Source organism: Stylophora pistillata, chromosome 7, assembly GCF_964205215.1.
Source record: "Stylophora pistillata chromosome 7, jaStyPist1.2, whole genome shotgun sequence".
Classification (NCBI taxonomy): Eukaryota; Metazoa; Cnidaria; class Anthozoa; order Scleractinia; family Pocilloporidae; genus Stylophora; species Stylophora pistillata.
In genome coordinates, this window is record NC_142525.1 from 21808275 (window position 1) to 21824491 (window position 16217).

A 16217-nucleotide genomic window follows, 5' to 3' on the forward strand; every position below is an offset into this window, starting at 1 on the left:
TCGTCTGACAAGACGGACTACCGCGATAGCTTGTCTGGATGGATGATCGGACTGGTTGCCCGCGTTTATATACAGACGAATTATCAGACGAGCTACCGTTCCTTGCCCAAGCTCGTCCTAGACGGATAATCCGTCTCTAGTATAAATCAGGTCATTGAACCAGAGATAGAAACTCTCTCCGCTTTTCTAGTGTTTGCCATTTTAGTAAGCTACAACGGTGTTCGTAACTCATTTCGCCTCGTTTCTGCCTTAAAGCTAGTCGCGAAGCTCTTGGTTGAACCTTTTCTACAGCCGTAATATCCTTAATCATATACGGACTCCAAACAGGAGCCGCTTACTCAAGTATGGGCTTGACCAGTGACTTATAGAGCTGCAAAAACACGTACTGGCTATTAGTTCCAATGGACCGCTTTACGGCTTTATGTTACCTAGTACTATATCTGCCTTATTTACCGTTGCAGATACATGCATGCCCCAGGACACGTCTGAAGAGATGGTTGTTGTTTCTTTCACAGAAACATTTGCCCGAGTCGAAAACTCGACTCGCCAGTAAAGGAGAGGTTTTCTGCAAACAGAAAACACGCTTAAAACAAACGAAATTACAACATTAACAACTGAAATGAAAACTCACCGACTGTTCGAGCTTAGGGTTTTCATACAATGACAATAAAACAGCAACCAAACATTCTCGAAAATGAACGTGACGATTTTCCTCTCAAAGCACATGGGAGATTGCCCGGATGTTTACGTGAACATAGGCCCGCAATGGGAGTTACACCGGCCCCTAAATGAAATTTACACAAACTATTTCATTTACAAAGGCTATCTGCGACCAGTGCGATTTAACGTGAAATAACGCGAAGCTACTCAATACAAGCAATATAAACTAACTGACCACATCTTAGATCAATGTCATCAGGTGCCGGCGTAAATACACCTAATTATTTTGTCGTCCATATAGATCCACACCAGTTCAAAATATGTTACAAATGTCAAATGCCAGGCCATTGTAGTCTATAAGGTTAGATCAGAGTCTGCGTCAAATAAAACTTTGTAACGCTGCACAGACACGTCCATAACGTCAAGGTGCTACATGAAAGTGTGATCGAAGAATCACCGGATGATTCTAACTAACTAGGAATTTGACAATTCAAGACGACACAGCTTCGTAATTGGTCGTACGAGGGTAGTCACTGTCGTTTTCACCTCCCTCTGTCTTTGGCGCTTCGCGCGGGTCATGACGGTAGAACTGGTCCTAACTCTTGTAGAACGCACAAGCCCATCTTCACTAGGAAAGACTTCAATGATTCGCGCGAGTGGCCACTGTCCTCTGGGAAAGTTTTTGTCAGCTAACAGAACGACATCTCCCACTTTCAGATTCTCCTTTGCTTCATTCCACTTCTTTCGTTCTTGAAGGGTCGGGAGGTATTCACTAATCCACCGTTTCCAGAAGAGATTTGACAGGTACTGCGCTTGTTTCCACTGGCGTTGACAGTAAAGATCTTCTTTGTCGAAAATTCCTGGGGGCAAACTGGAACATGGTCGCAAGTTTAGAAGATGGTTTGGGGTCAACGGTTCTTCATCCATAACGTCATTACTGTTTCGCGTCAAGGGTCTACTGTTGAGGATGTTAGTCGCTTCAGTCAGCACGGTGTGAAGCACTTCGTCACAGACCACTTGTTCCTTCAATAGGGCCTTCAAGATTTGACGTACGGACCTGATCATTCTTTCCCATGCCCCTCCCATGTGGCTTGCCCCAGGTGGATTGAAGATCCACTGAATTCCTCTTTGAGCACAGAATCCATCGATCCTTTGCTGATTCCATTCTTCAATCGATTCTTTCAACTCCTTGTCTGCTTTAGTTAAGTTCGTTCCACAGTCGCTCCTGATTTCCTCGGGACATCCTCTCAGGCAAATGAATCTCCTCAATGCATTGATCATAGAATCTGTATTCAAAGTATTTGCAACCTCAATGTGTATGGCACGGACTGACAAGCACGTGAAAATACATCCATATCTCTTGACTCTACTTCTTTTCTGCTTTACTTCTATGGGGCCAAAAAGATCCACCCCGACATATGTGAATGGAGGTTTATGTAGGGTGATCCTGTCTTCAGGTAACTTTGCCATGAACTGTTCTCCGGTGGGTGCCTTTCGTTTTTGGCAATCAACACACTTTCTCAATACACGTCGTACTGCAGAGCGTCCCTTTATGACCCAAAACCTTTCTCTCAGTGATGATAGCACAGATTCCTGGCCCATATGGCCCACATTCGCGTGGTTGTGCCGAATAATTAGTTCTGTCACATGGTGATTATTGGGTAGAATGTAAGGATACTTCAAATCTTCGTTTACAGGAGCACTCTCTAGTCTTCCACCAACTGTCAGCAACCCGTTTCTCAACTTAGGATTCAATTGGAATATCGAGGAGCCCTCCCTCTTTAGTGCCTTCTTCATCAACCGTTTGTTTGCGCCAGGCGAGATGTTACTGAGTGCCTCGAACACCCTTGGAAAGGTAGCTTTCTGGACCTGACGAACAATTTCCTCTTCAGCCTTTTGCAGCTCGAGTGCGGTTAGTTTTCCAACTATGTTTCCTGAACTAATTAGAGGAGATGCATCGTATACTTCCTGCTTGCAAACTTTGCTCTGGAGAAACTTCTTGTAGCGTAAAATCCACGCAAACGCTTTCTTCAATTTCCACCATGAAGAGTAGTAATGTATCAAACCTCCTATTGAATCTTGTACAGCAACAGTGGTGTAGATTCGGCTTTCCTTTCTTACTTCAGGATCGCTATCTTTCAAGGGGGGCACCTCAATGGTTGCTGGCCAACAGGATTCTTCTTCCCAAAGGAACGCTGGACCATTTAACCACCGCTTGTTCTTGATCATCTCGTCAAGCCTCAAGCCTTTGGATGCATCGTCTGCTGGATTCTCATCTCGGTTGACGTATCTCCAATCTGAGGTGGATGATATGCTACGGATCATGGTAAGGCGATTCGACTCAAAGGTGTGAAACCGCTTGGTGTCATTTTTAAGGCATTTCAATACGGTAGTAGAGTCCGTCCAGTACTTCACTCGATCTATCTTGATTTCCACTTCTCGACTTATGATCTGGTACAGCCTAACTGAGATAACTGCTGCTGATAATTCCAACCTTGGAATCGTGATTTCGTGGATGGGGGCCAGCCGTGCCTTTCCCATGACAAAGCTGCAATGGATGTTGTCGAAAACGTCAACAAGGCGTAGATAGGCTACTGCTCCATACCCTACACGAGATCCATCTGAGAAAATGTGCAACTGAACATTCTTTGTTTCGCCAAAGTTCTTCGGCTTAAAACATCGTTCGATTTGGAATGCTTGCAATTTTGGAAGGTCTTCTAGCCAGTGTAACCACTGAACCCTTTCTTGTTCACCAATGACACCGTCCCATCCCACCTTCTTCCGACAAAGTTCTTGTAGTAATAGCTTGGCCTTCATTATGAAGGGGGAGATAAAACCAAGTGGATCAAATAATGAACTAACAACTGACAACACTCCACGTCTAGTCATTGGCTTCTCTTCCAGTAATCGCTGAATTTTGGCTGACACCTCCCAGATGAATTTGTCAGTCTCTACATTCCATTTTAAACCAAGCGCACACGCTGTGGGCAAATCTTCTATGTCCAAGTTGACCACTGAACTTGCTCTTTCAGATTGTGGTATTTCAGCCAACACCTTCCGGTCATTGCTAAGCCATTTTGTTAACCTGAAGCCACCTTTCGCCAGCAATTCTCTTAGTTGTGAAGACAGCCTTATTGCAATCTCTGGTGAATTTACAGACTTCATCAAATCGTCGACATACATGTTTTTCTTCACGGTTTGAACTGTCACAGGGTCGAATTCTGATTGATAAATCGATGCTGTTTTCTTGAGGCAAAGGTTTGCACAAGATGGAGAAGAGGTCGCCCCAAATAGATGTTTCACCATGCAGTACTCTCGCGGTTCCTCGTTCAAGTCTCCATTGGGCCACCATAAGAATCTCAACGCATCCCGGTCCTTGGGCTCGACGTAAACTTGATGAAACATAGCCTCAATGTCGGCTGCGATGGCGATAGATTCTTGGCGAAATCTGATCAATACTCCTACTAAAGGATTTGCCAAGTCAGGGCCTTGTAATAATTGCTGATTAAGGGAGGTTCCATGATACTTTGCACCACAATCGAAGACCACTCTTACTTTTCCTGGTTTCAACGGATGGGTCACAGGATGGTGCGGAAGGTACCAAACTGGTCGATCTCTCACGTCTAACTCTTCCCTTCGAACTCTCTGGGCATGCCCACTAACTATGTACTCTTGCATCGTACTTCGGTACTTCGTAAGCAACTCTCCATCTTTAAGCAGTCGTTTCTTCAGAAGTTGTAACCTTTGTTCCGCCATTGGTTTATTGTTGGGGAGATAAGGCAATTCTTCCCGCCATGGCAGAGCAACTTGAAAGTGGTCACCCACTCTTTGCAGGGATTGTTCCATCTTGTATAATGCTTTGTTGTCTTCAATGGATGGTTGGATCGTTGGATCTATTCCAACGGAAGAGTCACCAAAATCTGTTTTCCAAAGTCGCTCGAGTTGGCGATGTAAGAATTCATCATCAGTATGGTGTTTAACATCAAACGGCTCAGTGTTGGCGTGGACTCCCCTTTGCCTCCACTGACTTTCCTTCTTGTGGACAAAATTCACTGAGCAACCGTGATCCCCTTTCTGACCCTCCATTGGACCCATCACTGTCCATCCCAAGCTGTATCGGATAGCTATCGGCTCATCGTGGTCACCAGATTTACATTCAAGTGGAAGGAACAGGCCAGGATTCTCTTTGAGCCCAATCAATAGCAAGACTTCTCCATATTCTAGCACTGGAATGTCAATGTCTCGAAGATGAGGCCACCTAGTAAGGTCTTCTGTCTTCGCTATACAACTTGTAGAAATTGGCATATCATTGACTGTTTTCACATTCAACAATTCGACAGTAACTGATTCATCCAAGGACTTCACCACCAAATCTACAAGGCAACCTTCCACCTGGGCTGAACCCGTCATTCCAGTCAATGTGAAACTAAGTCTATTTCCATTAAGCTTAAGTTCCTTTGCCAGCCTTTCATGGCACAGTGTCACCTCCGAACCATTGTCAAGCAGAGCATACGTTTCGACCATCCTGTCGCTACCCTTTCCTTGAACTTTGACAGGCAGGATCCCAAGACAAACTCGGTTTTCTCCGGCCCCAGTGGCCGCTACAGTTAATTCTCTATCATTCCCGGCCCCAGTAACATTAGGAAGCAAAGCATTTTCTTGTCTTGCTCGCGATTGTTGTTCAGCATCAGCATTAGCTTCTCCTCCGGTTCCTGTAGTGTGACGATGCATTAGAGTGTGGTGGTTACCTCCACAACTAGACTTCTGGCACTTGAAATTCACTTTGGGGCACTCCTTAGCTATGTGTCCCTTTACAAGACATTTGTTACAAAGTCCACCTTGTTGCACAACTTTCCTTTTCTCTCCATATGTGAAACCTTTGAACCTTTCGCACTTCCAAATTTCATGTCGCTCGGAACAAACCAGACAAGGAGCTTGATTCTTTACGAAATCTGGCCCTCTCTTGATTTCATTCTGACGACCACTGGTTGATCCAGTTCCAGTCAAGAACGTTGATGAGCGGAGGTGAGGTTTGCTCTGATTCCCCTGACTCCTTCCGAGAATTGTTTCTTTAGAGGGTTCAGAGTTCATGTCGTGTCCGAATTCATTGTCCACCAACTTGGCTCGTTCTTTGATAAATTTTACAAAATCTCCAAACTTAGGTCTACGATCTGATACTATAATTTTCCCAGCGCACTCGGTCCATTTTGCTCGGAGGAACATTGGCAACTTTTTGGTTAGCTCTCTCAAAGTGTTCATGTGATTAAGGTCAGCTACATATTCAGTTCCCATTCCAGTCAAGGTTCGATCAGCAGTGTCTAAGTGTCTACTAAATTCTAATAAGGAAGGTCCATCCACATTCTTCAGCCTAGGTAAACGTAGCAATTTCTTAATTTGCGCATCTGCAATTACGTGCGGTTTTCCGAAGTTCTCGCGTAATGTTTCTTTCGCCACTCGATAACCATCAGAAACTGGTAAATTCTCACAGCTCTCGACCGCTTCTCTTGCCTTTCCAGTGCAGTGTTGGATCAGTAGTTGGAGACGCCTAGAGTCGTCAGGGTTGTCCTGTTCCAAATAAGTTTCGAAGTTGTGAATAAATGACACATATCTAAGTGGGTTTCCATCAAACCTGAGGTATTCGACTTTTGGCGAGGTAACCACTTGCCTCAGTGCCTTCACCATTTCCCTTCCACTGTCAAAGTACTGTACCTGCTGTGCTGGTGTTGTGTTACACGTCACATTTTGTGATGTCTGGGCTCGCGGCATTTGCCAAACAGAAGACCACGATTCTCTGACGGGTTGTTCATACAGTGCTTCTGAAGACTTAATACTGGGTACTACAGAATCAACAAACAAGGGTTTCGAATCCCCACTTGGCAAGCGGGAAGTAGTGTGCTGCAATTCCCAGGGCTGAAACACAGGTACTGTTAACGAACTTATGATTGTGTTACTTGTAGGTGTCACAGATGATGTAACGCCACCAACAGTTCCAGAGGCAGGATTGTCTAAGGAGGATGTAAATCTAAGTTGTTTGGAACTTGACAGATGAGAGACTGGTTGTAAGGTCGCGTAACCATTTGGCTGAGCTGAGTTACACGATGAGGCAGGAACGACGAGGGCTTCCCGTTTGGGGTGTGGCAGAAATGATCCAGATACTGTTTCATTTAAATAATTAGTCGTAGACAGAGATGGAATAGTAGAAACTTGTGGTTTGGGGGATGGAGTTCGATTCATTGCAAAGGGCTCTAAAGTACCCTTTAGTTCGGTCACACCTTGTAATTTAGGTGGCTGACAATGTTCCCTTTCATGACTAATTGATAATTCCATGCCTCTTCCTTCTTCTCCTGTTTCTTCTTCATAAATTTTTAATGACATAGCAGCCTTTTCTGCCTCCATTTCGGCTTCCATTGACTCTCTTTTCCTTCGAATCTCTTGTTCTTCTTCGTCCAATCGCTGGCGAATCTTCAATTGGCGGACCTTAAGCTGAGCTAAAGCAAGAGCTTCTCTTTTTCGGGACACCGTACTCGAAGATGTCTTTGAACTCGATTTGGAAGCTTTACTGCCCGGGCCTTTACGTCTTAAGCTTGAAAATACACTGCTGTGCTGATACTCGGGTCGCCACCATTTTACAGCGGTATCGAGATTTAATTTTCGCTCCATTTGCTCCTTATAACCTTTCTCAGCCTTTTCCAACGCCGAAGCGTCAACACCAACAACCAAACACTTGCAGTATTTATCATGAGCATCCACAAATTTAATCCATCCATCGTTAAAATTTTCCATTTCCCTTGAGATTTCGTCCTGGGTTCCGCCGTTTTCCATCAAACGGGTAATTTCGTTGTATATTCTGGTCAGATTTCCAACATAGCCGGAGCGCGAATTGTTTAGAGCGCGTTTCTTCTCGTTCAAATATCCCTCGACGTCTTCAACTTCGTTACGCGAGTTATCTTGAATGTTTCCTGTGCCGTTTTCTTCTTCCATTTCCATCGAACCGCCCAACGCGGTCACGTGTGTACAATCACTCGCTTGTTGATGCGAAGAATTCAAATGTAGCTCAAGGTCATCTTCCATAATTCCAAATTCGAAGTGTTCCAACCGAACAATATACCCGAAACAAAATTACGATGCCTCCACCACTTCCAAATCCTCTTATGGAACAAGTTAAACCTATAAACTCCACGACCAATTCGTAGAAGTCGAAAACTGTTGTTTATTTCACAGAAACATTTGCCCGAGTCGAAAACTCGACTCGCCAGTAAAGGAGAGGTTTTCTGCAAACAGAAAACACGCTTAAAACAAACGAAATTACAACATTAACAACTGAAATGAAAACTCACCGACTGTTCGAGCTTAGGGTTTTCATACAATGACAATAAAACAGCAACCAAACATTCTCGAAAATGAACGTGACGATTTTCCTCTCAAAGCACATGGGAGATTGCCCGGATGTTTACGTGAACATAGGCCCGCAATGGGAGTTACAATGGTTACTCCGAGGTCCTTAGTGTTCTCTACCGACCTAAATTCCTCTCCCCCCCCCCCCCAGCGAGTAAATTGGTTTAGTTTTATCCTTTCTATGTGTAATACGCATGACCTCGCATTTATCCGGATTGAAATGCATCTGCCATTTATTTGCCCATATGCTCAATCGATCTAGGTCACTCTGCAGAGCAGGGATATCAACATCTGGCGAACTGATTGTACAGTAGATTTTAGGATCATCCGCATAAATCTTAACAGTAGATGTCAAATCTGTTGAGATGTCATTTATGTAGATGATAAACAAAATAGGGCCAAGAATTGTTCCTTGGGGCACCCCGGACTTCACTGACGTCCAATCCGAACACTTTCCTCTAATAACAACGCGTTGCATTCTGTTTGTCAAAAAATGTTTAAACCACTGCAGTAAAGGCCCATCTATGCCGTACCTATTCAGCTTAAGCAATAAACGCTCGTGTGGTACACCATCAAAAGCTTTGGACATGTCTAGAAAGATAACGTCAGTAGGTTTAGAAAAATTTCTAGCTTTAGCCCAGTTATCGTAACAAACTAACAACTGCAATAGAGTGGATTTACCGCTGAGGTACGCGAATTGATCTAGGTTGAAAAAGTTTTGATCAGACCAAAAATCAACGACTCGATTCCTCACCACCTTCTCCGAAATTTTGCATAGAATACACGTTAGTGAAATCTGACAATAGTTCTCTCTAAGATTCCTATTCCCTATTTTTGTACACCGGTGTAATATTGGCATTTTTCCACATTTTTGGTAGCTGACCCAACGAAAAAGATGTATTCAAAAGTAACGCTAACGGAGATGATAATACCTGACTACATTCTTTCAGAATCCGTGGCGATATGCCGTCTGGCCCTGGGGATTTATAGATATTTAAATTTTTCAGATTTTTTCGACCTCTTCAGTAACGTAATCGAAAACTGGAATGTTAGCTTGGTCCTCAACAGTAAATACAGACGAACAATAATGGTTCATGCTATTTGCAATACTAATGTCGTCATTTAGAAACTTATCGTTTACTTTCAAGGATATTAGATCGCTTGATCCTTTTCTCTTGGATTTTACGTAATTCCAAAAAGGCTTGGGGCTAGTGTTTGATTTTAGCTCCTCAGTCAAGTTGTTTATATACCGCCATCGCGCGGAGTTACATTTTTTTTTTTAGCTCAGTGACCCCGGCCAGTCAGACTCCTTAGACGATTTTTTAGCCCTCTTGTAGAGTAGTTTCTTTCTTCGGCAAAGTTTGCAAAGGTTGTTGTCAATCCATGATGCATTTGTGGATTTCATAACTTGATGTTTTGGAATACATTCGTCAACAGCCGATAATAGGGAGCTTAAGATATAGACGTTTTCGGGGCGACGGCGACGTGACAACCCAGGTAGACTCAGCCAGAGGTTGCTGTTTCCGTGCCATAATTTAAGTTGTTAAGATTCTGACGACGGCCGGCCTTTGCGACTTCGTCGAGCTTAATTAATTGTTGCGCTTTATAAATTAAGGCTTTTTTGTCGTAGCATGGCTACGTTTGAAGAATTCCGTCATCCCCTCGTCCTTTACTACGACGCTAATCTTATTAGCGATGAAGAATTCTTGGTTTTGTATGAAATGTTTCCGTCTAAAAACCTCAATTTTCCATATGAAAATGTTCATAGATCTGAGGTGTACGTTTTCGAGGTGCATCTACGAATTGATAGAGGGAATGGCAGCAAGAAAAAATTCCCTTTTATGTTAAGAATTCAAGTACTGTACGCGTACGTACCCAAAACTTACCTCGACGATTTGGACTTAACTGTTGCTTCGGTCACTTTAACCAAAAGAGAAAACAAAAGGTCTCTTGAGTTGGCCGAGACATCATGTGATGATTTGTACGAAATGTTATAATGCAATCACTTTAATACAAGTAACAAAATTGGCAGTATATAAAAAAAGACAAACAAGATCAACTCACGTTTTCACCACGACGGCAAACTCACTGATCTCACGTCGCCGACGTGAGGGCGACGGCGGGGCCGCATGCGCAGTCAATCTCGCCCCAATCTTAATCGGTCTCCACGTCGCCGTCGCCCCGTAAACGTCTGTATCTTAAGCTCCCTAATAGTAGAACGGGGAACGGGGAACGGGTGCACAGCGGTAACCCACCTGAGAATTCAAAATAGCGGAGTAAACGATGGTTACAAACACTGATTTTATCGCTAGGTCGCCGCTTGCAGCGGAATTAGACGACTCGCTTTTATTTAACTATTGCCCAGGCGAAGCCACGAAGCCTAGTATTCCGAAGCGAGAATTCGAAGTCAACGTTTCTGCAATGGCTGCCAACATTTGTTCTGACGTCTCTCTTTGTTTATTCTTTCCTGAAATCTGCATCTTTTGGCAAAGTTTGGGTATGTTGGTTGTTTGCATTGCCTAACAGCACTTCTTGCAGATAAGTAGCAAGGAGGTAATATCTTGTATTGACAGAAATGAGCTAGGAAACGTAATAACCAGCCTAGTTATTAAAATTACTACATGCAGATATCTGCTTACCTTACCGCAAAAAAACCTTAGGAACATATCTTTGTATCGACCCATAAACTTCCATGTAAACAATAGAGAAATCAAACATTGACAGAACTTTTAATAACATTTAATTTAACAGGAAAACATCAGTTATGTCTTCAAGAATGTAGGTGTATGAATTCACATTCATGCAAATGCTTACAGTAATATTTACACTGCATTGATTATATTCAAGAGAAAGTGATTCCCATAATGGGCGTGAAAGTCATTCAGCTGTTTGCTTCACAACATTATTGATATTGCTAGGTTGTAACGGTGAAGATATTGGAGGTAAACTTCATTATCTTGCAGTACAATTACCCTATGAATTCAAGAATAAATGCCGCGAGCTTGTAGTTCTGAATGGATTGTTCAAATGCTGTACATGAATTGTAAGATACTCACCTCTCCGAGGATTTGATTTCTTTGCAACCTGTAATGTTTGCCAGACAAAAACTAAATTTTACGAGGTACTCAACATTTCAAAGTAAAATCTTTCGATGAAACCTACACTTACCGTCCGTGCTTTTTGCTCCAACGATCGCGTTCGAAGAGCAAGTGCTCAAAACTAGTTGCCAGACCCTTTTAGTTCCCTTTACTCCGCCATTTTGAATTCTCAGGCGGGTTACCGCTGTACACCCGTTCCCGTTCTCCGTTCCCCGTTCCCCGTTCCCCGTTCCCCGTTCCTAATTTTAGTAACATCAATACCAAACAAGGTCGATGTTGTCTTCAAGAAATGGCAGCGGGCGGCATCCGTTTCGCTTGTGTCATTTTGCAGAATATCTCAAGCTTCGTCGCAATTTTTCATAAATATATCCCATTTTACCGGCTAGGCAGAATTTTTAAGCAGACTTCGGTCACAACCTTTTGGCGATGAATAATATTTATTCTTTCTTCTCTCTCGCTCTCAAATCACTTTGGTTTTTCGGCAAAAATTGATTTCGAGATGAATTTTGTGGTACTAAATTTTTTTATAAAAAGATTGAAACGCAGCCTAAAAACGATTTGTTATTTGATAATCCTTCACAAAAAGTAACTCAGAAAGTTAAAACGAGAGGTAATTGCGGTTAACGATTACGTTAATCAATGTGACTCTCAATCGTTAATATCTGAATTCTTCAACACAGTTTGTTCGTTTGTGAATTTGTGCATTTCTACCTTAAATTTTACAGCAGTAACCGATGGAACTCGATGAATAAAAGTCGCATTAAATCCCCTTGTGTCTAGCTGGAAAGAGTCTCACTGACTTCAGCTTTTCGGCGGAAGAAAAACCGATTTACACACACCATTACAAGAAAACGAACAAGCAGACTGACAACTCCAAAGCACACATCTGCATTCACTTACAATTTGACTTTCCGCGACATTTTAAAACGGAGCAGAGGTAAATCTTCGAAGATTAATCGTCGTGGGAAATAAACAATACCTTCGTAAGATCTCCTAGTGTTTTTCTTTTTACGAGTGTAGCGTAGTTGGATCCATCAAAGACACGCTTTTAACAACACACCAGGTTTTAATCCTCTATTGAAGATGGCATTCCTTTCACTGAGCACATGTTCACTTCGAAATAAGGAAATACCAAATATGGACATACACTACAACAAGAATATCGTCGCATAGTCATTTAATCTAAGACCTCGATCGGGCACAGTTTTCCCCAATTTTCCCAATACGGACCTTCGGCTGGTCAATAACATACATTTATCAGTTCTCAGTTATATTTTAGGCCATTTGTCAGTTGTCAATTAAATAATTTATTGTGCTCATGGAAACTTAGAATAAAGTTTGTTGATGATACCACAGCCCTTGAAATAATCCCCATGAACAGTGCCAGGCTACTCAATTTTGTTACAAACGATATCTATGCCTTTTCTGAAGATCACAAAATGAAATTGAACCCTACTAAATGCAAGGAAATGCTAATTAATTTTATGAGTAATCATAATTTTATTGTGAATCCTATTGTAATTGGTAGTAACGCGGTTGAGAGAGTCACGACATATGAGTTACTGGGCGTTAATGTAAGCAATGATCTGAAATGGAACCATCATGTAGAAGCTATAGTGCAAAAGGGAAACAGAAGGCTTTACTCTTTAAGGGTCCTTAAGCAATGTGGTGCAGCTCCAACTTCACTGGCTAAGGTTTATACAACCATTGTTCATCCTGTTCTAGAATATGCTGCCCCTGTCTGGCAGAATATACCAGATTTTCTATCTTATAAGATTGAGAGCGTTCAGAAAAGGGCTATGAGCATCATTTTTTCTTTGATGAATTACACCGAGGCATTAAATGTCCTTAATTTAACAGCTCCGGCTAAGTGACAGACGCGCCCATCTATGCCAGATTTATATTGATAGACTCCGGAATGAGACTCACCCCTTGCATTTTATGCTCCCCAAACAGGAAGGGGTTGTGCATAATTATGATCTTAGATCTGGCATTAGCCGCTTCATGCGTCCTACTTGTAGAACCAAGCGCACGCAAGAGTTTGTCAAGCATGAGTATACCTAGTGGCTTGTATAATTATGCCTTTTAGTATTATTGGATTTATTGTATTATATTTTAGTATTATATGTTTTGTAAAGAGTTCTGTAATTCAGCCATTTTGTATATTGCTGCAATGAGTCTTAATAAACAGTCTTTATAAAGCTTTATAAAATTGACATTTGCAAACTCCATATTGGTCTGAGGAACAGGATAGTAGGATTTTTCATGAGTAAAATACTTGGCTGCCCATTTTGTTACTCTCTTCAACGACTCCTTAGCAATTATTTCAAAGTCTTGTCGATGCTTCAATACGGTGAAAGTCTCATGCTTAAAATGAGAAACTGCGTGTAGATTCTCCGCAAATGTTATGAGTAATGTGCACAATTCAATGTCTTCGAGATAATCGTTGTTAATTGAAGCTATGCTGTTGTGTAGGCGGCGTATTTCTTCTTCGAGAACTTTAAGTTAGACTTGAGTTTTATCAGACACAATTCCTTCAAGGCCTTTAGTCGCTGTGGTCTCCTTTATACTGTGCCTTTGTTTCACCTCGGAAATGGTGTTTGTGATGTTGTCATTTACATACGATACTTCGTCTGCGGCATCTTGAAGAGATGTGTGCTTTTTCTATGCTTTAACTTGGGCTTCGATACAAAACTGTTTTAGAGATTTCCAAGGACTTGTAAGAACGACACAGTACAACTGAGTCCCGATGCTAGTTTAAAGCAACCTGTAGCAACATCCGATACGACTAGAGTCTTCTCCATAGAACAGATGCCACGAACTTGCGTAAAAGAACACGTTTCATCCGTTCCATCACTTGCTGCTTCCTGGCCAGAGCCCATCAAGGCTTTAACATTTTTCACAGAAGGACAGAAGAACTTTGCCTTTTGATCTCCTGAGTAAGTGAACGCTATCCCGTCTTCAAATTCAGAAAGTATTTTGATTTCTTTACAAGACTCCGAGTTGTTCTTTAGAGGTAGTTCAAATTCTAAGCTTGAGAAAACTGTGAGGGCTTATAGATCGGTATCTAATTGGCGTTGTATACTACAGAGTAGGCTTTTAGCTAATACATTTATATCAATACTAAATACCAAACCATTCCAATACATACTGCTTAATTCGCTTCCTGTTCCAGCCAGTATGGTCGGAAGCTCCAGATTCCATTGCTCGTCCGTAGTTTAGGCAAAATTTTCGCTCTTCCCTCCTGATTTCGGAGCCATGTGCTAAAGTTTCACATCAAAATCTCTGAGGCCATATTTACAGGACAATTCCTTTACACTAAGGAACGAAATATGGTGCTTTTTCAGCGCCAGTACGGTGTATACATCATTAATAGGAATGCGGCTTCTGTGACGCTCAAATGTCGTGTCCGCAGCCGCGTAGCGTCCTATATGCATATACACGCGTGCTTACTTAAAGTGACTGGAAAATTTTGAAAACAATGTTGTGTTTGCGCCAATTTGCCCAAAGTAAGGGCAAGACGCTTTGTTCTTTGCTTGTATTCATACGACTATTTCGAACAAGAAATAAACAACGCGGTATTTTTCGCTCAGTTTACTTAGGTTTCTAGATCATATATACTTGTGCGTACTTGAAAAAATGACCACGTTACGCGCCTGGTCCGAATCAATTCGATAAAAGCTTACAACGGCTTTTAAAATACCAGCATTGACGGCCATCGCGTAAGTTGACGATTGAGTTGGGTATCACTGACCGATACGTGACACATGACATTAATGTGGATGGTCCATGCGGTAATTTTTAGCGAAATATGACTCTCTGGCGTACTCCTACTGATATGTAATAAAAAACCTACTTTTATCGGACAAAATTAATCAACCTTCCTTTTTTATATTCAGTTTTTAGGATATTTAGGGCGATCTGGTCTTTTGTCAGCTGAAGTTCAGCCTAATTTCTTTCGCCAGGCACTTAAAAATATCACAGCGATTGTGGTTTGTGAAGGGCTTGGACGTCATCTGATAAAAAAAATGTCATCGATCACTTCTTTATCTTTCTAACCTTCTCGGTCCACCCCAAGAATACCCAAAATCACTGTTTTCGTGTATCATTCAACGGCCACGCGCGCAGAATAGCAATCTAGCTAATTAATTTGCCGTCATGAAGCAAAATTACGCTATAATTAAAATGTTTTGCGTCACAAATTAAAACAAACCAGTGCGCGCAAGAATTGAGCAGTTGAGCACTCACAATGGTGCCCGCCAGGTTGCTATTAAAAAGGCGGCAAAAGACAACCACGCTTATACACCATGGTCAGGTCAAAACCAAACCGCGTGATCTACAGGCACGTGTTTCGTCTCCTACCAGACGTGGCAATCCACAGCCACTGGGTCTTGTTTATCAAAGCCCTATGCATTCAAATGCCCAGGTATAGCGCACATTTTACTCTACTCTACACTCTTCGTTAGATGTTTATAATTTCTTTTCTAAACTTAACATTTCAATTGAGGGCGCCAAATCTACGAAAAGATACATAACTATTCTTGTTGTGATAAACTTGTGTGCGTTTTTGTCAGATACAAAATAACAGGGCAAAGTGTAGGATCAAAGTCGTCTAAAGGAGACTTATGCAGGCTAAACAGAAGGAAGTATAGGTTCATAAGGCGTACATGAGTACTATGACAACTACATTGCAGTAACAACACCATTAACGGAAATCGACAATCAAATTAAACGTGTGATGGGTCAGTATTTTATCCCAGAGTAATCTCCCTAACTGACAAATTTTATATCAAGAGTCAACAAAAGATTAATAAAATTCAATTCATTGAATTTGAGTGATTCCCGAGAGGTTGATATCATCTCCGTGAAGAACGCACGCGGTAAAACATTCAGTCAATCTACTATCCTATTTTCGTCAAATTATATGAGCAACTCTAGTTATTTCTCTGCACGCTGAAAATAAGCTTCTTAAATACGAGGCAGTAAAATAACCACGGTCTTGTTGAATGAGTGGAAAACTTTTATACGGCAGTACGAAGACATATATGTGGAGGCGCGGTGGCC

The 16217-nt window shown here is 42.0% G+C and overlaps 1 protein-coding gene across 1 annotated transcript; it reads right to left on the bottom strand.

Annotated features, from left to right (window-relative positions):
- Positions 1 to 1134: 1134 nt before the first annotated feature.
- On the bottom strand, positions 1135 to 7731 carry LOC148727089 (uncharacterized). Its single transcript, XM_088726430.1, has one exon. It carries the CDS (start codon positions 7729 to 7731, stop codon positions 1135 to 1137), a length of 6597 nt encoding a protein of 2198 aa, XP_088582556.1.
- Between the last annotated feature and the right edge of the window lie 8486 nt (positions 7732 to 16217).

Coding starts and splice junctions, on each gene's coding strand:
- LOC148727089 (XM_088726430.1), bottom strand. CDS start 7,731: ATGGAAGATGACCTTGAGCTACATTTGAATTCTTCGCATCAACAAGCG.